Genomic DNA, 25,328 nt, shown 5'->3' with positions numbered 1-25,328 from the left:
AAAGCTTTCTGACATGACATGATTTTACTTAACAATCAACAACACAGTAAATATAAATAACTTTCTCTTGTTTGTGCTTTCATTCCCTTATCGTTTAGTCCTCATGTTCTATGTATACATTTTAATGAAGCTCCTACCTGCACTCTTGACTTACTCAAAAGATTTTTGTAAATGTGCCTATATGCTTCTGTAACTTGTAGGAGTATGCACCTAACAATTTTGTGACCTAAAGCTCTGATCTGCCCCTTGTGGCTAAATTTGTAATCTATAAACACCCCAATGAATTAAACAAAAACTAATGAATGTAAATCTGATACCTTAGGACAGTGGTTCCCAACCTGTGGTCCGGGGACCACAGGGGGTCTGCGGAGCCTCCTCAGGGGGCCTGTGACTGTTTAGGAAATTAACTAATATTAACAGATTAATAAAGTATATAAATAAAGTGGCTAAATGTACAATTGACAAATTTAAAACGTACTATAACTGTCAAGGACTTTGAAATTAGAGGCTAAAAATTAAATTAGTATCCTCAGATTGACTTGCGGGAGCAGTCCAGGTACATCAAGCAGAATATAATATGAACAATGTGTGGCTTCAATTGAATTTAGAAAAGCTCCAACCTTCCTATTAAAGTTAAAATGTTTATTTCATTTTGCATGCAAATGAAATAAAATTGTGCTGTCATTTGTGTATGTGTTTGATAGAATGCTTGTTTATGTATTTTTTGTGTATCTTGTAGTTCAATTCGCCAACAACTTTTAGTCTTGGGTCCCCAGCTTTCAGTAATGACTCAGTGGGGGGTCCCCAGATTCCAATAATGACTGAGTGGTGGTCCACGGGTTCCAGTAATGATAAAAACGGTGTCCATAGAAGTCACAAGGTTGGGAACCACTGCCTTAGGATAAATCAGAAGAGTTCTTGCTCAGGTTTATAAAAATAAGTGTGTTTGCGTGTATATCTGTGTGTGAGACCAAAACCAACACAGATAAACGGGAACAGAAAGCCTGAATGGTGATGATATGCTGGTTCCAACTGCTGCAGTATAAAAACAAACTGAATAAAGAGACCAATATGTTTATAAGTGGGTTTTAATGCCAGCACAGTATCAAAAGATAGCAATGCTACATGAAACTTTATTTTTAATAAACTAAACCCGTATTGTTTTACTTTAACATATCTTGGTTACCAATTTAATAAAGGTACTTGCAATTTAGACATTTAAATATATCCGATAATTTATAAAAGTTATGTGCATATTTAAATTCCTGAAATATTAATTTGGTAAATACAAGTGCTGCTCTCTTACCAGGTGACTTAATACGCAAACACTTTTTTGCACAGTTTCTCGAGTAACATCCGCCAGACGCACTTTCAAAGCCTAGAACCAAAAAGAAAAACAAGTGCTGTAATCCGATTATTTGTATCTTCAATGGTGTAAACAATCAGTGGTAATCAGCAAGTGGTACCAATATGAACGCAGTCCAGTTAAAGGCTTCTAGCCAAGGCAAGGGGCTCCTGTACCAATTTTGCTGACTGTGTGTGTGGCATAAAGACGGAGTCAGCAAAACTGGTACAGGAGCATCACTGTCTTGGCTAGTAGCTTTTAATTCATACAATTCCACAACATGGGACCAATTACCTCACAAAAGAGGCTAAGTTCAAGGGCAGTACTGAAGTACTAGAAAGCAGGCTGGCAATGTGGTGGCTACTGCCACGTGGATTCTGTAACATAAAGGTCAGGGTGAGACAGAGTTTATCAATCTTATAAGGATGTGTGCTGGGACAGATCACTTATAGAAGTATCTAACTGTGGGTTAATAAAAAAAAAAAAAACTAGAGCGGACCAAGAATGTGCGCATGGGAACGTTCAATGACCAACTAGTATACTATACTACACTGAAAAGTCACATTTCATAGCTAGGCCTACACTCCAAACTAGTGTGCAACACTACAATGAAAAACTACTTTTCATGCTCAGGCTAAAATAGATAACAGGCCAAATGAACTGTCCTGTGTTGTCAATGTCGGAAGATACACAATAAATACTGGGAACAATGATATCAATGGAGGATACAGAGATTCATCAATACGAATGCACATACAGTTTCTCTGTGTGCTGCTGGCAAGCCAGCCTCAGAAAGGGCTGCGCTCCTGCAGTTATCTACGCTCTATCAAGACTTTCAACTATGATATTCTGAGGATGATGTTCAACTCTGCATGTTCTGGGTGTGTTCAATACCACAGCATTAAAGCACAATAGTAGTGACAATAGTAGTGTCCCTTTCTGGCATAGGATAAGCTGACTTGCTGACAGACCGCCCCCCCATGACATTCATCAAAGCATCAGGTCTTACTTTGGCTGTGCTTTTGTGCACTGTTGCTTGGAGTAAGACAAGTAACCTAGAATAATTCAGCCCTGGCACATCACCTGGTATCTCCTCGGATCATGGGTTCACCTATTCAGATAATACAACATTTTGCACTTTGTCAGTAAAGGGACAAAAAAGTTACAGGTCAAAAACTTACTTCAAAGCAAAAAAAAAAAAACCAAAAAAAACCGACATAATAAGAGTAAAGAGAGCACGTATAGACCCAAAGCCCGTAGATTTGAAAAGAGAAATCTATTCAAAATAACACAAGTTTAAGCCTCAATGGAGACATTAATTGAAAGTTAGGAGGGTTCTCCACTAAACATTTAGCTCCAGCATGTGTCTTGAAATTGAAAAAAAGATAATTGGGTTCAGAGAACATGAACGTACCTCAATGGGGGAAATAAAAAGTGGACAGAAACATTCAAAGGCATACTGCAGCCTTAGATGAAGTACATGAATGTACAATGCTGCATGTGTAGCAAGTTCACATCCATCGAACCCAGAATATCAGTAACATTACCAAAAATCGAGAAGGAGGGTAAATGGAATTAAAGAAATGGAGTATTTTGCTTCAGAAATAAATGAAACAAGCAAGATTTATATACGGTAACTCAGGTTTGTATGAAAATTCTTCCGCAAGCGCTTTGACCTGTTGTAAATATTGTGGGCTTTTAACCATGCCAAGACTTTAATTCGTCCATGGGCTTGACTTTCAAAAATCACTTGTCACTGGCAAATGCTTTACGTTTGTCCTGGCTTGAGGCTGTTGTTGTCATGCCTTGCAGATTGCCCCTGTTAACATTGATTATTGTACGACTGCCAATACAGTTCAGCATGGGCAAAAACATTTTTTGTCTCCCCCCTTCGTGCTGCATGGCAGTCATGGTGCTCACAGTGCAAACAGGCACAACAGCGTGAACTCAAACTGCAGTATTGGAGTGCTGGTCAAATTGTTCACAGTTACCTAATCAGAATCATTTCTTGTGGCTTTTCCCTTAAAACACTTGACATTGGTGAATGCTTTACTGAAACAGAAATCCTCGAAGCTAAAGCGGCTTTCTCGGCACAGCAGGAGAGCCAATACTAGAATAGTCACTGCACTCTGGAACTTTGCTTTGCAATCATTCTTTTTTAAAACATGTTTGCTCATAACTCAACCTGTGGTGGTCATAGGACAATGGGACCGCCACCAAAGTGTTCAGCACAATGCACTCTTTCTGTCTAGGCCCACACTAGGTTAGTGGGGGCCACAAAATATTAACCCCTCCCAGCATTCAGTGTCTTTTGAGTGCTCTCATGTCTGGAGCTTTTGTTTTACAGCTAAGAGTAGGTTGTGTTTTAGGGACCTTCTTTGTAATTTCATTTCTATAGGGCTGTAAGCCCTAAATTTGTGTAATGTACTATGCCCTTTAGGGGCTAAATATATGGTTGCTCTGCATTACTTTCTACCTGTGTAGTTATGCTTTCTAGGGGCTAAATATACAGTTACCATGTTTCTTACAAATGCTATTGTAATTGTGGGGTCCTCTAGGGGCTGTTCTACGTATTATAGTCATATCAACATATTAAAATATTCATGGCACGGAAACTTGTCCCATAATGCTTTGCAGGGCATTACTTTTACCAAACATGTTTGCTCATAACTCAGCCTGTGGTGGTCCTAGGACAATGGGACCACCTTCAAAACACTGACCACACTGTGCTCTTTCTGTCTACATCATATCTGAGTCCCCACACTATGTTAGTGGGGACTACAAAATAATAACCGCTACCACCATTCATTATGTTTTCTTATGGCTAGAACTTTTGTTTTACAGCTGGAAAAGTTATGTTTTATGGGCCTTGTTTATAATATCATTGTAATAGTACTATTAGACTTGAAAAAGTGTAATGTGTTATGCTTGCTAGCAGCTAAATGCATTGCATAGTTATACTGTATTATTTTCTCTCATTCTTTTTTTATGTGGTTATGCTCGCTTAGGGCTAACTGCATGGGTACATGACCATGTTTCATACACATGCTATTTTTATTGTGGCGTCCTCTAGGGGCTGTTCTGAGCATTGTAGTCAACATACTATAATATTTGTGGCACGAAAACTCACCACATAATGAATGCTTTGCAGGGCATTACTTTTACATAACATTTTTGCTCATAACTCAGCCTGTGGTGGTCCTAGGACAATGGGACCACCTTCAAAACACTCTTTCTGTCTACATCTCTGGGTCCCCACACTAGGTTAGTGGGGACCCCAAAATAATAACCCCTTCCACTATTCACTGTCTTTTAAGCTTTCTCACAGCTACAAGTTTTGTTTTAACAGCCTTGTTTGTAATATCGTTGCAGTAGGCCTGCTAACCATAAAAATGCCCTCTAGGGGCTAAGTATATGGTTACACTGCATTACTTTCTCCTGTATTTTTTATGGGGTTATCCCCTCTTGGGGCTAACAATATGGTTACATACCATGTTTCTTACAAATTATATTTTTGCTATGGTGCTCTCTAGGGGCTGTTTTGAGCATTGCAGTCTAATGCCAAAGGTGTCTTTCTGATAAAGGTTTTATGATAAATGTATATGTTTTAATATTCTCTCTTTATTGCAATTATGACCATAATTCAGGCCAACTTAACATCCTTATTACACTATGACTGATTGAACACTCTTGATATGTTTGGGGGACCCTTCTAGTTTATTTCAGTTGTTACTCCTCCGTGGCTGTCTTGTGTCTTTTTTAAGGTAATTTGTGTTAGCCAACCAGCAACTCTGATAGCGGGGTGGTGAAAGTGTTATTCTATTAGAATTAGCATGGCAGATTTAAATTAGGATGCTAAATGGCAACATTTTCATTTTTTGCTGCAGATAGAGGAAGAAGGTAATTGTAAGTGCTTTAGTTATATGCAGGGTATAGGACGTTGGCTCTGTATATACTATCTCAAAGTGAGAGATGGTATGCACAGAGTCCAAGGGTTCCCCTTAGAGGTAAACAGTAATATTTAATACTAATGCTCTATTTTGTGGTAGTGTGGTCGAGCAGTAGGCTTATCAGAGGGTAGTGTTAAGCATTTGTTGTACACACACAGGCAATAAATGAGAACACACACTCAAAAACTTAACTCCAGGCCAATAGGTTTTTATATAGAAAAATATTCTCTTCTTAATTTATTTTAGAACCACAAGATTCAGAATTCAAGTAAATACATAAATTGTAAGGTACTTGGCATAGGTATGTATGAAACTTTGAAGTAAAACAGGAAGGTACACAGCTTTGGCAAAAATGGCAATAAGCTATTTCAAAAGTGGACACAGTGCAAAAATCAACAGTTCCTGGGGGAGGTAAGTGCAAGTTAGTTTAGCAGGTAAGTAAAGCACTTACAAGTTCAGTCTCCGGGGCATAGGAAGCCCACCGTTGGGGGTTCAAGTCAACCCCAAACACCCAGGAACACAGGGCCGGTCAGGGGCGAGGTCAAAGTAGGGCCCAAATAACATAGGCACCTATGGAGAATGGGGGTGCTCTGGTTCCAGTCTGCTGGCAGGTAAATACCTGCGTCCTTGGGGAGCAGACCAGGGGGGTTTTTGTAGAGCACTAGGGGGGTCACAAACTGGCACACAAAATACACCATCAGTGGCACAGGGGTGGCCGGGTGCAGTGTGCAAGGTAGGTGTCGGGTTTAGTATTGAAATCAATGGAGAGACCCGGGGGTCACTCTGACGATGACGCAGAGCACAGGGGGGGCTTCTCCAGCCATCCACCGACTGGGCAACGAAGAGGGCCACCTGCTGGTCACTCCTGCACCGGTAGTTGGTTTCTCTCGGGCCTGGGGGCTGTGGGTGGAGTGTTTCTTCCAGGGGTCGGGTTCTTTGTTACCGGGCAGTTGCTCTGGATTCTCTCTGCAGTTGTCGCCGTGGGGGTGCACGGAGGTCATCTCAGGGTGTCCATGCGGTGGGAGCTGCCTGGGGGTCCTCGCTACAGTGTTGGTTTCTCTGGACACGAGCCGGGGGCATCGGTGCAGAGTGTTGGGGACTCACGCTTCCGGAGTGAGGCTGGAGTCCCTTTAAAGTTGGTTTCTTCTTTGTTGCTTAGACAGAGCAGCTGTCCACAGGAGTTTCTTGGTCCTTTGGGTTGCAGGGCAGTTCTCTGCGTTGGCAGAGGTCGCTGGTCCCGCTGGATGCATCGCTGTAGCGGGTTCTTTCAGTCTGGAGACAGGCCGGTAGGGCTGGGGCCAAGTCAGTCATCGTCTCTGCGGGGATTTTAGCTCAGCAGTCCTTCTTCTTGTTCAGATCGTCAGGAAATCTGAAGTCCTGGATTCAGGATCGCCCCTAAATACTAAATTTAGGTATGTGTTTAGGGCGGGAGGGCAGTAGCCAATGGCTACTGTCCCTGAGGGTGGCTACACCCTCCTTGTGCCTCCTCCCTTTGGGGAGGGGGGCACCTCCCTATTTCTATTGGAAACAAGATGGCGGATTTTCCAAGGAGGGGATCACTTCAGCTCTGGTCACCTTAGGGGTGGACCTGGCTGAGGGGATAACTCCTCCTTGTTTTTATAATTATTTCCCCGGACTTGCCGCCAAAAGTGGGGGCTGTGTCCGGGGGGCGTGCATTTCCACTAGCTGGAGTGCCCTGGGGCATTGTAACACGAAGCCTGAGCCTTTGAGGCTCACTGCTAGGTGTTACAGTTCCTGCAGGGGGAAGGTGTGAAGCACCTCCACCCAAGGCAGGATTTGTTTCTGGCCTCAGAGAACACAAAGGCTCTCACCCCATGGGGTCAGAAACTCGTCTCATTGGCAGGCTGGCACAGACCAGTCAGTTCTGCACTGAAGGACTGGGTAAAATACAAATCTCTAAGATGCCCTCTGTGTGCATTTTTTATAAAACCAACACTGGTATCAGTGTGGGTTTATTATTCCGAGAAGTTTGATACCAAACTTTGCAGTATTCAGTGTAGCCATTATGGAACTGTGGAGTTCGTTTCTGACTAACTCCCAGACCATATACTTAATATGGCCACACTGCACTTACAATGTCTAAGAATGGGACTTAGACACTGTAGGGGCATAGTACTCATGCAGCTATGCCCTCACCTGTGGTACAGTGCACCGTGCCTTAGGGCTGCTAGAGGGGTGACTTAACTATGCCACAGGCAGTGTTTTGTGGGCACGGCACCCTGAGGGGGAGGCCATGTCGACTTTGCCTTTTTCTCCCCACCAACACACACAATCTGCAATGGCAGTGTGCATGTGTTAGGTGAGGGGTCCCGTAGGGTGGCACAACACATGCTGCAGCCCTTAGGGACCTTCCTTGGTCACATGGTCCTTGGTACCACTGGTACATTTTACAAGGGACTTACCTGTGTGCCAGGGGTGTGCCAACTGTGGAAACAATTGTAAATTTTTAGTGAAAGAACACTGGTGCTTGGGCCTGGTTAGCAGGCTCCCAGCACACTTCTCAGTCAAGTCAGCATCAATATCAGGCAAAAAGTGGGGGGGTAACTGCAACAACGAGCCATTTTCCTATACAGGGACACTGGAATTATATGGGAGGAAAAGATGAAATTATGAGGCAGGGTTGACCAATTTATGTGGCTAGAAAAGTCCAGTTATGAATTTACAATGGCAATAGCTTTAACTCAAGCAAATGCAAGACCTATTGTGGTATAAATGCTTGTTCTTTTCCCCCCCTGTGAGCTCAACAGTCATGCAAGCACACTGAGGGTTATCCCACCTAATTGACCTGAGACGACTGGACACCAAAGACATCCTTATTTGGAGAGTGGCTAAAGCCTACTTCCAGCAGTCTATGGTTGTCTGGCTGTGGTGGTGGCACAATTATAAGTGTAGGACAGGCTTTCTACCGGCACTCTTTCTGGGGGAGATGCCTACTATGTGAAAGGTCCATTCAGTCTCCACTAACCGGGGTTCTCTACCCTTACATGCATAGAGGGAGGAGGCACCTGTGTATGTGGTTGTGGTGTATACTGAAGTGTGTGGGTACATCTAGCTCAGTGCACGGTGGAGTTCACATGACTATGGGAGTGCAGTTTCCAAATGATGTCTGGCTTTAAGTGCAGGCTGTCGAAGACATACTAACCTGACAGCCCACGCATTAACATTCTTTTTCTCCTGCCCCCTAGTACAGTTGTTCTTTGGCTGGGGGAAATGGCTAAGCAGGCCTTTAAAGTAGCCACTGTGCTTCTTCCCACATTACCCACTCTTCAATACCCTTGCTTGCAAGATCTGCATATCTGAGAACTCACATACACATTAAACAACAAATGGTCTCAGGCCTCATTTTAAACTCTTATTAAAGTACTTAGCACATACATGCTAACATAGCATTTGGCTAACAGCATTCTCTGCCCAGGAAGCAGCTAGAAATGTCTGTGTTGTTTGTTCACCATTATTTTATGGGTAATTTATTTTGTATGCATATTAAAGTACCCATATTTAGAGTGTCTAAATTTACACCACTTCTTCAGTAAGACTCGTACTGCTTTTCCTTCTTACCATGGATAGCCAAATGCTAAAGAGGGGCACTTGATCATTTCATTTTGGGACTGAATAGGACTGAGGCTCCAAGCCATGCTAAAGAACTCCAACTTCTACAAACGGGAGCCTACTAAACTCTGATTCTAGATGGACCCTGAGGAAACAGGTCTCACAACTGATGACAAAAAAAAAATGAACACAGTACAATTGTATCCAAAAATTAGAGCAACGTGTAAAAATACTTGCATGGAAATAGTAAAACTACAACATCAAATATTTTCATAGAAGAGGGGGCATGACCAAGGCCTGCATGGAGTCGGCTGCTCGATAGCACAGCTTTGGCACCCGTGGACTGAGTTATCAGTCATCCTGGGACCTCCACAACTTGGAATCCATCATGTTGCGGGTCCATATGCAGGAGACGGTACAGGCAGCTAGTACCATGGCAGAGGCCAGTGGATGGCAAGTAATAAGCCAGATGAGGCGGGAGCCAAGAGGGGCGACCGAACCCAAGATGGGGGCGCATCACAGAAAACCTCATGGTCCAATGACACGGGGCCAGCCTCCAGGAGAAGGGCACCTTTATCCATACATGTGCATGCTTAAGGAGGGATCCCCCCACAAAGAGAAAGTAGCAGCGGTGGGACGAAGGGACCCCCTTGCATGCAGGAGCAAGGAGTGTAGAGCCAAGACGGCAGGGTGGAACCAGGGAAGCTGCATGATGGGATAGGAGCTTGGAGGCTCCAAAGGACTAAAAGTGCATCGTAGGCCCCAGGGGAGCTGTACGCACAGTCGGAGCAGCAGTTTAATTAACAATGAGGGAGCTTGAACTGTGTGCCTGTTCTCTCCTTCCCTTTCCCCAACCTGCTGCGTGACCCGCGGAGTGCTGTTATTGGCCTTTACGTTTCAAAGAGCTGTAGAGTCCATTGGTGGTGACCCCCATTTTCCTTCTCTGGAGAATCGACTTCAGGAGAGTATTAATTGGAGTTGGCACTTTTTCCTGTTGCACTCATCTTCTTTACCCTGTAGCATATGGCGGAATAGATCTGTGGTGGACCCAGGGAGGTGATGCCCAATGGTGACACCTGGGCAGACACAGCCTCTCGCAGAGTTGATTCTTACGTGGTAGCTTCTCTGTGGAGGCTAGTGTGTGGAGTACAGACTGGAGGTGCTCGTGCCCGGTGCTCTGCCAGTGAAGACTGAGTTGGGAGTGAAGGTGGGGACCAGTGCGTCCCGGGCTGCGATCCCCTTATTGTTACAAGGCAGAGCCTGTGGGTGGCGGGCCCGGATAGCCACGCTGTGCTCAGGGGCTGAGAGGACCCACAGTGGAACACCGTCCAAGGGGGTGAACATGGTGAGGCCAAAGTGGTCAAGACCCCCAGCTAGACACACCACGCAGCATGGGGGATGAACGACTGCCCATGGCGGGCACTCCAGACCGAGACCTGGAGTCCCACGAAGCCACCATTCTGGAGGTCATAAAGGATACAAAGAAGGCCCTGTAACTCAAAATTGAGGCAGTAACCCAGGAGGTGAATCTCCTATGGGCTGATCATAGGGAATTGGTTGATTGTGTGGTTGAGATGGAATACATCATAGCTCTTATGCGGCTGACGGTGACCAAACACTCTACACCGTTATGGCAGATGGAGTAGGAGATGGCCCAGTTACAGGAACAATTGGAAGTTGCAGAGAGCAGCTCCCGCCGTAACAATATTTGTCTGGCTGGGGTACCGGAAAGGGCAGAGGGCCAGGGTATGGACCTCTTTCTTGAGAACTAGACGGTGTCAATGGTACAAGCAGGGAAAAACTCCAACTGGTTTAGCGTGGAACATGCACATAGAGTGCCAGGTTGACTGCCTCTACCGGGAGGCCCTCCGAGAGCAACTGAAGCTCGTCTGTTGAACCTTTGAGATCGGCATGCAATCCTCCAGGTAGCAGCACGCATGGTCCGTGGACTGTGGAGGGGCAATCTGTTAATATCTATTTGGATTACACAGTGTTGGTCCAGCGACAGAGAGAGACTTTTCTGTGGGTCAGGCAACACCTTAGAACCCTGGATATCCGCTATGCCTTGCTGTTCCCGGTGAAATTGAAGATCATTGACAAGAACCATACATATTTAGTTTCCTCTGTGTCGGAGCTTTGGGACTGGCTTGAGCAGTGGGGATTTCAACCGCCAGCAGACATGGGGGATAACACTCAGGTCCAGCCCTGGCGGGAACATCCGAGAAGTAAAAGATGGAGGACACTTCTGCAGACGATATCGACAAGGATTCAAGCGGAATGAGAAAGGGCGAAAGTGGTTGTGGGCTTGTAGCGGGCCCCTGGCCAGAGTTAGAGAATAGATGGGTATTACTGGTAGAAGTAGTGCCTGATATCCCTGATAAAGATGAGTCCCATGAGGATGCGCCAGAAGATGGGGCACTGCCTCAGATCACACCAATGACGCTGGACGAGCTAATCTGAGATAGAGGCTCTCGGGAGCAACCAGAGCAGATATGAGGATAGGTAAGCCGGCCAGACTGCTGCCTCTGAGTGCACAGTGCTGCTACAGGCCACGCCCAGCCAAAGTAGGCAGGCCTGTGTTAGCAGGTTCCTGGTGTCTGTGTTCTATCCAGTTTATATAACAGGACAGAGGATATATCATGAACTGGGGTGGCAGCCAATTCAAGGGCAGTAAGATAAGGTGGGGGCTAGTTGGGACACTGTTCTCTGATCTGCAGTGTCGTGGGGATACCCAAAGGGGGCGGAGGGTCTTTTTGGCCATGACAGGATACAGGGGCACAGGGAGGGGGTGGTGTTGCATGAGGGATGGCAAGACATACCCTTAGATTGTTGAGCTGGAACATGAATGGCATGGGGAACAAAATTAAAAGAGAAGTGGTGGCTAAGGCCCTGGCCAGATATCCTGCAGATGTGTTTTTACAGGAGATGCACATGAGGTATCAATGGGGCAGTGCTGGCGCAGGGGAAATACAAGGTGCTCACCCATGCAGGCTATTCTTGTGCAAGAGGGTGGCAGTTCTTAGTAAACAATTGGTGGCCTTTCACATGCCTAGGTCCTGTGTGGATGACGTGGGGCGTTTTATGGCAATACTGGGTGACTGGGAGGGAGAGTGACACGCCCTTGTCAACATCTACAACCCACCGGGGCTTCAGGTGGAAGACTGCTCTTAGAATTACTGTAGGCCACCACTATAGCGGGGTGATTTTAATATGGTGATGGATGCGCACCTGAACAGGGCTCACAGTAGGGGGACTCACCAGGTTGGTACTGGGAAACTTGATGACTTCATCCAGGCTGTGGGTATGGGTGATGTCAGGAGGATGTTCCATGGGACCCACAGGGGCTATGTATTTAAATTGGGCCACACAATACACATTCCCGTATAGACTTTTCCTTCGCCTAAGTAGGGTCCCTACATGGATTTGTGGAAGCAGAAAACAAGGAAAGAGGGATCTCAGGATACTCCAAGCTTAGTGTGACACTGGACTCGCCTTTTAGACGAGGTCCGGGAGAATGGCAATGTGGCGACTCACCAACGAAAAAGAGCTGATCTGTCTGCAGGCAGCCACGGTTCACTATTTTAAGGAAAATGGAGAGTCGGCGGGGGAGGAGGCTACTCTATGGGAAGCTTACAAGACCACAATCAGGAGAGTGATCATTTCTGGGGAAGTGGGATACAAGGGTAAAGGGGGGGAATGATGAGCTGAACTGGAAAGGGACCTGCTGAACTTGGGAGGAACAGAATGCACAGCATCCCTCGGTGGCCATAAAAGCGCAACTTCTTAGTAAGATGGAGGAAACTGCTCCCTGTTAATATATGTGGTTAAAGTGGATTATATAGCACACGCAAGACACCTATATGAAGTGGGAGATAAGGTGGGGAAAATGTTAGCATGGCTCAGCAAGATGGACCAAGGTAGACAGCATATACAAGAGATCCTATAGCCTGATAGGGGCCTAGTAGTGGGCTCCACGGCTACTGCAGAGACAATGGCGGCCTATTTGTAAGACTTTTAAGGGAACCGGGCATGGCAGACACTGGACGATCTGCTCGGATCTGTGTGGCACTGCCCCTGTCAACAGCTGGGGTGGCACAGGTCACTTGACCTTGAACAAGACTCGACTCTTGAGGAGGTGCAGCGGGCACTGACCCAGTTACAATCTGGAAAATTGCCAGGCTCAACTGGCTACTAGCAGAAGTTTTAAAGAAATTGGCAGGTATGACGACTCCACACCTCTACAAGATGTATGTGGAGGCCAGTGGCAGCTGATGAATTTGGAAAGTGGTGGGGAATAAACAAAGTTTTTTATTTTGACTCAGCAAAACAGCAAAGAGAATGAGCTAAATTGCTAGGCTACATATAGGGTGGGAATTCCAACTGAATTCCCTTTTAGCTCACTAATCACATTGACGTCAGATGGGGAGGGCGTATGTTGAAGGCACTGCTGCCTAGTGGGTACAGCTGAAGAAGTTCTGAATCTCGGTAAATCTCCCTGTACCAAAATATGGAGCATGGCCGGTGCCTTTGGTAGGCGCTCTTATGACTTTGGGAAAGGTTCGCTCTCTGTAAAACTGCTGTTGGATAGGTGTTTTAGTTATTGGTCTATAATCGGTAAAATGGCCAATAAAAAGGGTCTGATAGATTGGTTTACTGAAATGAGTTAGGCACAAGTGACAAGATGGTCTGTGGTGTTAGGGCTGGTGGTATGCTCAAGTGAGGTAGGGCAAGAGTGACCTGGTGGTGTATGGTGAGATGTATTAAGTGATGCTGTTGACCCTGTTTGTGCACTGTTGAGTCATGTGCCTAGGTGTGAAAGCAGGTGGTGTTCTAGATGTGGTGTTGGTATATGCTGTGGCCTGAGTTGTATGCCATTGAATATTGTGGTAGTGTAAGAAGACAATGCAAAGTAGGGAGCAAGGATGAAGTACCTGGTGAGTTTTATTTGGAGATTGACGTTTAGTGGTGGTGTGTGGTTAAGTAAGTGGTGGTCGTCAGAAGTAGGTGTGGGCGGTGGGCAGGATGGGGAGACGCAGGAGAGGGCAAGAGAGAGCATGAGAAAGAGAGGAATCCACAGTAGAGAGCACATTAGACAAATGCTGAAGTATTGTATTGTTATGTGAGATGAGATTACAGGAAATGGTATATTATAGGGTGCATTGTTGTGTGGGAAGTTGTGATGTCGACTTCTGATGTGGAAGACGGCCAGGAGCCATGCATAGTAGTTGGTGGGGGGGGGGGGGGTACTTGGGGAGTTTGGTGGAGGGTGACAGGGGGATAAGAGGGTTACAAGTGGAGTGAAAGTAGAAAACTGTAAAGAGATGAGAGGAAGGTAACTGTGGTATCGAGTTGTGAGAGGGGATGAGAGGAGCCAGCATGAGAAGATGGAGTAATGGACGGGGGCACACAAGGGTGGTGTAATAGAGGGGGTTTCATATGATGAGCAGGAGCTGTCCGAGAGACTGTGACGTATCCACATTTTCAGGCATGTGGAACTAGATGTGCTGTGAGGCTCTGCATTATAGAGCTGGGAAGTGCATTAGGAGGAAATTTAGGGAAAAGAGGAAAGAAAACAGCAAAGGTGAGATAGGAAAAAAAACAAAAAGAAAAGAGGGAGGGAAAATAGGAGATAAAACAGAGATAAGAGATGAAAAAGGGGGGAAGAGCAGAATGAAAGCAGTGAGAGAGAAGAGGATGGGATGACCAGATGGTGGTCAAGTCAAAAACGCAAAGAAAGAAGAGAGCAAACAAAAGGAAATGCAAGAAAAGGGAGATAGGTAAGAGTGCAGATTATCAAACTGTGAAGAGTGGTAACAGAAATGGGGAAAGCAGCAAAAAAGGAGATGGGAACAACAATGGGAGAACATTATCAGGGAAATAGAGCAGGGAAGAAAGCAGTGATTGGGGGAAGAGAACACGCAAAAACAGGGAGGGTATGAAAACTAAAGGAGAGCTAAAGAGGAAAAGATGAGGAGAGAACAAGTAAGAGGGAAAAAGAGAGGGCATTAATTAAGGGAAGGTGAGAGGCAAGAAGACAGGAAAAGAAGAGAAGAAAGAAAAAATGAAGGGGGAGAAAGCAAGAAAGGGAAGAGGAGAAAGAAAAGAGCCAGGAAGAGGAAAGGGGAGCACAGTGGCACAGCAAGGAATATGAAACAGGAGAGAATTGAAAAGCGGTGAAACAACATAAAAGGGAGAAAAGGAATAAGAGAAGTGAGAGCAACAAAGGGAAGCAAACAGCTGATTGCAAGAATAGCCTCTCCAACAGCTTCTCAGCTTTTAAACATATTTAGAGCTCCATGAACGTAATTCCCCAGTGATGGTCCCCAGACAAAAAGTAATATATGTTAATGTACTCTTATGAGACACAATGCGTAACTACACTCCTTCGCTACATCAGAGACAGCAGCAATATATCTAACATGTGGTAAACCGTACACTTTCATTCTGCTTAGTTCCTTATTAACTCACTGGCTAAGAGGAAACATTTGTCTTGTTATTTAATTATCCCAGGTCCCACATGGCGCACAGACTCTCCAGGGGATGAAGGACTTGCGTATCTGAGCTCTCTGCTCCTGCAGCAACCCGCACACGGAGAGCACACTACGTCTATGGTGAATGTTTATGGTCGAGCGCACAATCGCTCCGTCCCTGTTGTAATCTCTCTTTGGGCTTTTAACCACGCCCATGTCACACCTGCCATTTTCATTGGTTTGTGGGCTTTCCTTTTAGAATCCTCTTGCTTTCATTAGTGAAAGGCATGCATACATCGTGCCCTTTTCCTGTGTTTAGCCCTCCTACACAGACCCGGTAAACTACTAAAAAACATACGAGGCTCCATGTTTTCAGCCTAGTTTCTGCACTACTTTATCTTTTTATTTTCCATGCAGCGCGATTACACTGGGTTTTACATAACGCAATAGCGCTAGTTTTTTTTTCTTTCAATTTATGTGACAAGAAAAGTCTGGTTAGGAGTTTACAACGCTAATAGCTCTAACTTGAGCAAATGCGAGACCCGTTGCACTACAAATGCTTGTTTTAGAGAAGCAAGCTGGTACCTACCTCTAACTGTGTTTTTGAGTCGCTGTATGTGCAGGTCCATGAACTTTATGGCGTGGAAAAACCTTTTCTGCAAGGACGCTTCCATGTGCTATAGTCACATGCCTCTGCTGTTCATGGGCCTAGTTGGGCCATTTGTACTTGCATTCCCATCGGACATCTTAAAATAAAGTTGAGGCTGAAAATTAACTTTTTATGTTGAGCTGGATTGCTACATCCCCTAGCATTCCACTGAGGCCCCTTATCTCTGGTACTGTCTGTTCTCCGTGATGCTTTGCCAGAATATTTTTGTGGGAGGGCAGTGGAACATTTCAAACATTTTCCGTAGCTTCCCAGGAAGTTCAGATCATTTGGACCTAGACTACACAGCCAGAGTGAAGGAGGGAGGAGGGAGAGAACAACGCAGCTAGCATTGCCATAAAGGACATTTCTTTAATGTATGCTGATAAAATTCTGTACAATCTCATGCATACACACACAACATGCATACACACACTCATACACCTACACTTGTGCAGACACATATTAATAATATAGACATGTTCTCACTCATACACACGTGGTGAAACGTATCTGGGGTAGTCCTGGGCATGACTTCACGCTTCCCAACTGCGAAAAAAAATGTGGAAAATGGACTTTGGGCCCAAAAATCCACGCGGAGTTGGACTCCTTTATGGGACGCCGAGGGCCTGGGTTGAAGTGAATGGGGTCTTGTCTAAGGAGTTTCGTAAGGGCCAAGGTATCAGAAAGGGCTGCCACCTGTCACCAATGTTGTTTGCGCTGGCAGACTGGATCTGGGTAGACATGGGTAGACATGCAGGTATGGAGACGGTGATGGGGAGATGTATGGGAGGAGAGAATCTATATGGCGATGATGTCCTCTTGTATTTGGCAGAACAAGAGCTGTCCCTGGCCCGGTTGGGGTAAAGTTTGAAGATATACGGTGGATAATAAGGATTGGGTATAAACTAGGAGTCCCTCAAATTCCCTCTGGGATCGTGGGAGGTCAGAGACGCTTTCACCATGCCCGTCAGGGTGGTGCAAGATCTTTTACAGTACCTAGGACTTTGGATTTAGAGGGATGGGCTGACTCTTTAGGAGGATAACCTAGCCCCACTACTGCATAGACCGGAGATGGATGTCACCCACTGGTAGGTGCTCATGCCCTCATTAATGGGCAGAACAGTGCTCTTCAAAATAATTACCCTTCCCAGACTCACATATGTTTTGCAGTCCCCAACCAATACCTGTGGCATTCTTTTGTATGCTTAATGGCTGAGTGAGGACCCCACTGTGGCTGAATGGACAGCCACGTCTGGCACTCCACACCCTCAAGGGACACACTTATGATTGTAGAAATGCCTTGCCTGACATTTGCAAATATTATGAGCCTGCCCAGGTCAGTATTGTGGATGAAGGGACGTATGCAGCATTTGAGGATCCGGGTTACCGACATGATTGTGAAGCCTTCTGCGGTAAGGGATATCTTCATGTCCTCTATGGTAGCAGAATTAGTCCAAATACCCCATCGGCAACTACAACTGTGTGCGTGGTTTGGAGCACTCTCCAGAAGGAAATGGGGTGGGGAAAGAGATTCATGCCCAGAACACCACTGTGGCTGGGTACGAGGTTGGTGGCAGTTTCAGCCCTATATGGCTTTAGGAAATGGGACCTCAATAGACTCTCCACGTTACAGGATGTGTAGTATGCATATGGTATGGTACCATTTGCTCATCTCAGAGAGGAATATGACAAGGCGTCCTCACAGCTTTTTAAGTACTATCAATTGCAACATGCCCTGCAGGAGGGAATAGCTCCACAGGAGAACATAATGGAGGAGATCCCTTTGAGAGTCGGCTACTGGATGGTTATCTGATGGTCAAGGCAATCTCCCCCACCTGTAGGACACTCAAACAATAAACAGGGGTAATTAATGTACTTAAGGGAAAAGTGGCCAACAGATATAGAGGGGCTGGAGGAGGATGAGTTCCAGGAAGCGTTACAATTTACCAGGAAAGTGGCCATAACGTTGAGATTCCTTTTGACTCAGTTTAAAATTCTACATAGGGTATGTTACACTTGGTCATTCATGCATGGGATCAGCAGAGAAGAAAATGATGCCTGACGGCAGGCTTCTCGTCAGAGGGGGAACTTCCTGCACTCGTTGTGAGAGTATCCCAAGATTTGCACATTTTGGGGAGGGGTGAAAGCTTTGCTGGAGACGGATGTTGGAATGCCCATTGTGAACTAGGATCCATTGATATTGTTGGGGTATGGGGAGCCTCGGATCTTACCTCTCATTAGAGAATTTTGGGGAACCTGGGGTTTTTACTGGCAAAAAGGGAAATTGCACGCATATGGGGTAGCTCTGTGAGCCCACAAATGCAACATTGGAGGAGGTGGATGTTTGCTGTGTGCAGGAGAAATTAGTGTATGAAAGTCTGGGCTGCCCATGGAAATTTGAGAGATTCATGGGGGGTGGGTCTTTGGGAGAATAAGGAAGGTATGCTGAAGCATCTAGTAGCAGGCTACTGGGGGACAGGTGACAGAGGAATTGGTGTCCTGGATGGTTGGAATTGACCTGCCTTGACCTGCTTTTCCAGTATGAGACTTAGGCAAAGACTGGAGTTCTGGGTTACCTGTCAGGGGGCAAAGCGGGTATCACTGCAATGTTCTTGTTTGAATATGTTTCTAAAAACCAATAACGTTGGAATGTGCGAATGTTCGTAAATATAAAATCAATATTGTTTTTTGCAGGCACGTACCCCCACTAATGTGTGATCACATCAGGAAATGGAATTATATATTTTTACATTTCTGTTTTGAAAGGTTCGTGCCGAAGTAAAGAACTAAATGATGTTATTGGTATCAGGTGTGAGGCAGATATGGACTCAATATCCCAGAATGCATAAGTACTTACTCAGAAGGCAGGAGAGAAACCGATAAAGCAAACTAAACCACCTGGAAGAAGACTTGTTTGTCGAAACGCGTCGTGGGGTTTGCTGTGAAGCTTTCATATTATGTGGTGAATAAAGAATGGATTTCAGTCTCCGGGACTGCGGTGTTGCTTTCCTTGATGTAGTTTTTGAGGGTCCTTGGCCTGAACCCTAACACCTGCACCAGCAGAGAGGCGCATCGCTATCAAAGGCCAGTTTCTTGTGATATATATATATACATATATATATATATATATATATATATACATACATGAATTTAAAAAAAGTCATAGAGGGTGATTCAATAACGTAAACTATGCATTTTCTATGAGATTTATAGATACTTTATCCATTTGTCATGTTACTTCAACACCTCGTCAGGGGTAGTAAGTGGTATATAAATCTAATTTAAATGTAATTTATCTCATGTGTTTTTCAATACCGCCTGTCTGCCAATTACTTTAGACCTTAGTTCTTTTTCTTGCAGACTAATTTGATTGGTGCTGTGGATTTGCCCACAAAGGGTCATCCATTTGTTAGAGGGTAGTCAGTGCCCAATTGAGTGATAATGTTGTTGTACTGGAGAGTGGATTTTCTTTTTAGTTCTGTTCCAAAGAGGAGGGCTTCAGTGGTGGCGAAACCCGTGTAAGAGTTTTTAAAATCGTCTCTGCAGGGTGTATTCCAGGGGGTTGCGGCACATTCGTCCCTTTGCCTAGCTTATCGCTATATTAGTTCATCTGGGTGGAGCCTGCTAGATCCTGAGCCTGACTAGATCCTGAGCTGGGGTAGAGCTGCACCTTCTTAGATGTTGGTGGAGTGCTTGTGTGAGTGAGTATTTGGAGTTATGGGAATGACTGCACTAATGACAATGTTATGTTGATTCTAATGTTAAACTGTTAGGTCAGCTCTTTTTGGTTGTTATATGCTTAAGGCTGCACTATCCTGGTACTCCACCTCCCCATTCACAACACAGACCTGAAGGCTTTGTCTCTAGTACGCACTCGGTTTCCTCTTGACTCTTTCTCAGCAGGAAATTCCAGCTCAGCGAGACTTCAAGTATACTCATCCACCCACATAGCAAAACAACTTACTCTGTGAACAACTGCAAGCATATCTGGTCCACGAAGTCTATCAATGTACCACGCTAGTTAATGGAGCAAGATGAGCACACCAAGGTCGCTCAAGCTCCAAATATTGTTATTTCCCCTGCGGCCTAGTCAAAGCATTCTCCAGACCAGTGCTTCTTAATCTGTGCTCCAGGGACCTGCGCCTACCTAGAAAATGAAATAATATTAACAGACTCATAAAGAGCATATAAATGAAGAACCAAAATGTAAAACTGGGGGCTATAAATTAAGTTAGTATCCTCTGATTGATTTGTCAGAGCAGCGCAAGTACATCAAAGAAGATATGGTATAGATGATGAGTGGCTCCTACTTTCCCATTACACCCACCCCTTCTTGCAGACTTCAAAGTCCTATCCCTAACATATCCCGCTGACATACTACACTTCCTCAAAGCCACTTTTATCAAGATGACGTCTTACCATCATTCTTCATCGAAGTTCTCTCTCTGGAGATGCTCTCTTACTGACTATTGTCAATGCTACAATAGTGACTATTGTCAATGCCTCTCTCACTTCATTGTCCAAGAAGCTCTGAAACAGACCATATTCTCCCACTTGAAACATACAACCTACACTGGACCCTAAAGACCTCGCCAACTTCCAGCCATTAAATAACCTACCATTCATCAGCAAGATCATTAAAAAAGCAGTCTTTGGTCAACTCCACGACCACATCACTGCTAAACATCTACCAGCCTAGCTTTATTTCACACTGCAGCATGGATATCACTACAGGGAGTGCAGAATTATTAGGCAAATTAGTATTTTGACCACATCATCCTCTTTATGCATGTTGTCTTACTCCAAGCTGTATAGGCTCGAAAGCCTACTACCAATTAAGCATATTAGGTGATGTGCATCTCTGTAATGAGAAGGGGTGTGGTCTAATGACATCAACACCCTATATCAGGTGTGCATAATTATTAGGCAACTTCCTTTCCTTTGGCAAAATGGGTCAAAAGAAGGACTTGACAGGCTCAGAAAAGTCAAAAATAGTGAGATATCTTGCAGAGAGATGCAGCACTCTTAAAATTGCAAAGCTTCTGAAGCGTGATCATCGAACAATCAAGCGTTTCATTCAAAATAGTCAACAGGGTCGCAAGAAGCGTGTGGAAAAACCAAGGCGCAAAATAACTGCCCATGAACTGAGAAAAGTCAAGCGTGCAGCTGCCACGATGCCACTTGCCACCAGTTTGGCCATATTTCAGAGCTGCAACATCACTGGAGTGCCCAAAAGCACAAGGTGTGCAATACTCAGAGACATGGCCAAGGTAAGAAAGGCTGAAAGACGACCACCACTGAACAAGACACACAAGCTGAAACGTCAAGACTGGGCCAAGAAATATCTCAAGACTGATTTTTCTAAGGTTTTATAGACTGATGAAATGAGAGTGAGTCTTGATGGGCCAGATGGATGGGCCCGTGGCTGGATTGGTAAAGGGCAGAGAGCTCCAGTCCGACTCAGACGCCAGCAAGGTGGAGGTGGAGTACTGGTTTGGGCTGGTATCATCAAAGATGAGCTTGTGGGGCCTTTTCGGGTTGAGGATGGAGTCAAGCTCAACTCCCAGTCCTACTGCCAGTTCCTGGAAGACACCTTCTTCAAGCAGTGGTACAGGAAGAAGTCTGCATCCTTCAAGAAAAACATGATTTTCATGCAGGACAATGCTCCATCACACGCGTCCAAGTACTCCACAGCGTGGCTGGCAAGAAAGGGTATAAAAGAAGGAAATCTAATGACATGGCCTCCTTGTTCACCTGATCTGAACCCCATTGAGAACCTGTGGTCCATCATCAAATGTGAGATTTACAAGGAGGGAAAACAGTACACCTCTCTGAACAGTGTCTGGGAGGCTGTGGTTGCTGCTGCACGCAATGTTGATGGTGAACAGATCAAAACACTGACAGAATCCATGGATGGCAGGCTTTTGAGTGTCCTTGCAAAGAAAGGTGGCTATATTGGTCACTGATTTGTTTTTGTTTTGTTTTTGAATGTCAGAAATGTATATTTGTGAATGTTGAGATGTTATATTGGTTTCACTGGTAATGATAAATAATTGAAATGGGTATATATTTTTTTTTGTTAAGTTGCCTAATAATTATGCACAGTGATAGTCACCTGCACACACAGATATCCCCCTAACATAGCTAAAACTAAAAACAAACTAAAAACTACTTCCAAAAATATTCAGTTTTGATATTAATTAGTTTTTTGGGTTCATTGAGAACATGGTTGTTGTTCAATAATAAAATTAATCCTCAAAAATACAACTTGCCTAATAATTCTGCACTCCCTGTAGTTTGCGCATCAGAGAGGATGCTCTTTCTACCACAGATGATGACCCGTCTCCTAGTACTGCTGGACCTCTCACTTCAACACATTCAGCCATCCCACCCTTATATGCACACTAGTGTATTGAAAGAGATTCACCAGCAATGTACTTCATTGACTCTGCTCCTACCTTTCCAACCAATACCAGTTTGTTCACATTTCAATCTTTACATGGAGCCACTTCATTCTCTACTCACAGAAAACAATATAAAGATTAATCAATATACCAATAATACCCAACTCTATTAAAAAGTCTCCTCTGCTTCAGACATCTAACACCTCAAACACGCTTGCAAATCATCTAGACCTGGATATCAGGTGCCTTCCTAAAACTCAACCCAAACAAGACTTTGTTCCTTTTATTTGCCAAGAACAAACAAGATACAGTACAAGCCTGGCTCAAAGACATGAACTTTTATGGCTTAGGGGAAAAAAAGACAGCCTGATACCAGCGTACCCTTCTAAAAAAAATCAAACCATTTCTTCCAGAAAGCAACATCAGAACTGCTGTTCAAGTGCTTGTAATTTCATAGCTGGATGGGTGATAATTAATACCCCACTCTGTGGCCACTCAGATGCAACACTGGCATCCCTTAGGGGCATTCTATACACTATAGCACATCTCATTCAGGGCCTGAATATGATCACACCACCCATATCCTAATGGGACTCCATTACCTCCCCGCACTATCTTCAAAACCAGCTGCATTATTTACAAGGCTATCTCGACCAGAACCCCCGCTTATCTTGTAGATAAGCTTACCATCCCTGGAAGGTCTCAGTACGCCCACATACAGGACACAGTCAGCTTGCCAACTTGGAAGTACAAAAAGGAAAAAACAAGACAACAGGTCTTTTCTATCTATGTACCCAGGATATGGAACAACATCCCAGTACTCATGCAATGCTCCTCCAATTCAAGAAAGTGTGGAAGACTCACCTCTTTACCGAGCACTACCATCCTCAACCAAGCTCCCTCTCCTCTTACTCGTTGACTTTATGCAAGTCTTTGACCATGTACAGTGCTAAGCTGTCTTTTGGCTAGGTTTGCAGTATAGAACTACCATATAAAAACATACATAGATTGAACTGGTAAAGAACGACGCAAGAGTCAAACAGTATTATTCAACCAACCATTGTGCAGTATTATTTACCTTGGCTTCAATCTGTCTGTAGCAAGAAACACCATAAACTGTCCTGCGATCTCCACTCCTGGGGGGCAAGTGAAAAAATACTGTGTCTGAGAAATAAAACAGAATGGATAAGATGAGATGCTTGAAATACATTCTACAACACTGTAAAGAAAGCAGCACACATTTAAAAAACATTAAAAGTTAACCTAAATTAACTGAGATGCCATACAAAACATCTCCCATTTCCTAGAAGGTCCTTAGAGAATTTATTAGCTTCAATGCCCTGTATGCTTCCTCCTTTTAGCATTTAGTTTTTCTATTTGGATATACATGAAGTTCATCAATCCAAAATTGAACTAACGTCCTACATGTGTTGAAAGGTTTTAACGTCCACGTGTCTAACATCTGCATAACTTCAGCTATAATACAAATGATAGGTTCTACAAATAAGCAAACACAGAGGCTATCAGTAAAGAGAGACACTTGGTAAATGTTCTTATAAGGTTACATAGGTTCACATGACGCACATCAATCAAGGAACTGTATTTGTCAGAGCGGCAGGAACCTTCTTAGCCACAAGGAAGAATGAAACTGAGGAAGCTGAGCACTGAATTTACTTTCTTACCAAGTATACAGTGGGTTCAAATTTCAATTCCTCCCATTCATATTGCACACTCCTTACACTACCCAGGTTACACTGCAATTGTATAGGACACAAGCTACTTTTCCTTTTTCCACATTACAGACTCCGACGCCCTTATTGCTAGGAGCTGAGCCTTTCATTTTTCGGTTGAAGCCTACCAGACAGCACTGCTGTCTGGTGTCCTAACAACATCTTTGGGACATTCGGAAAGCTTACCTGGAAATGCATTCTGCCCCTTGTTTACTATTGGCTTTGTGGTTTGTAACTCACATTTGCTTGCTTCCTGTTTGTTGGCTTTATTTGTTTTAGGCTGTCCAGCTTGAGTTCGTCCCTTCCGTGGCCCATATCCTATTTATGGTATCCTTCTACCAGTGCTTGATTTCAGTAAAAAAGGCCTATAAATCTTATTCTTATCACATTTGCTGTGGATTCAAAGACGGAGGTCAAATGTCAAGCTCTGTGTTTTGAGGGAGCTTGGTGTTTAATTTTCTTTCTCTGATTTGGTGTTATTTTTTCTAGCATACAATAAAATTTAAATGTCTCCAAATGAACTGTGTACATATTTCAGAATGTATAAGAATTGGAGAAGCAAAGAAGTAGCACAAGTTAGGTAATTCTGAGTGTGGTGGAAACAAATATTTTAATACAATCAAAAAATGTAAATACAATAGGTGATGACAGTTCCACACATTACCGTTTGTGTCCTGTATACTTTAATCATTCTAGGTCTGTGCAAAGGTAATGGCCATTTCAATTGAAGATATGGGGGGTCATAACGACCTTGGCGGGCAGCTGCGGCCGCACTCGCGCGGCCCCCATTATGACATTCCCGCTGGGCCGGCGCAAACCAAGTTTGCGCCCGGCGGCCCAGCGGGGTTGAGGCCGCAACATAGGAGCCGGCGGTGTTGCGGCCGTGCGACGGGTGCAGTTGCACCCGTCGCGCTTTTCACTGTCTGCTATGCAGACAGTGAAAAGCTGGCCGGGGCCCTGTTAGGGGGCCCCTGCACTGCCCATGCCAGTGGCATGGGCAGTGCAGGGGCCCCAGGACACCCCTTACCACCAGCCTCTTCCTGGCGGTGCAAACCGCCAGAAACAGGCTGGCGGTAGGGATGTCATAATCCCCAGGGCAGCGCTGCTTGCAGCGCTGCCCTGGTGGATTATCTCTGCAGGGGCTAAAATGGCGGGAAACCGCCGGCCCCGGCGGTGCGACCGCGGCCCTACCACCGTGATCGTAATGAGG

General features: G+C 44.8%; 1 protein-coding gene across 1 annotated transcript in view; it reads right to left on the bottom strand.

Annotated features, from left to right (window-relative positions):
• The window catches only part of AVL9 (AVL9 cell migration associated), a 384,424-nt gene that overhangs the window by 176,544 nt on the left and 182,552 nt on the right, over positions 1-25,328 (bottom strand). Inside the window, exons 3-4 of the mRNA XM_069215405.1 lie at positions 23,467-23,552; positions 1,307-1,378 (exon numbers count right to left, since the gene is read on the bottom strand). Coding sequence (XP_069071506.1) covers positions 1,307-1,378; positions 23,467-23,552 — 158 coding nt within the window. The remainder of the gene's footprint in view (positions 1-1,306; positions 1,379-23,466; positions 23,553-25,328) is intronic.

Source organism: Pleurodeles waltl, chromosome 2_1, assembly GCF_031143425.1.
Source record: "Pleurodeles waltl isolate 20211129_DDA chromosome 2_1, aPleWal1.hap1.20221129, whole genome shotgun sequence".
Classification (NCBI taxonomy): domain Eukaryota; kingdom Metazoa; phylum Chordata; class Amphibia; order Caudata; family Salamandridae; genus Pleurodeles; species Pleurodeles waltl.
This window is presented reverse-complemented; position numbering and strand designations above follow the sequence as displayed.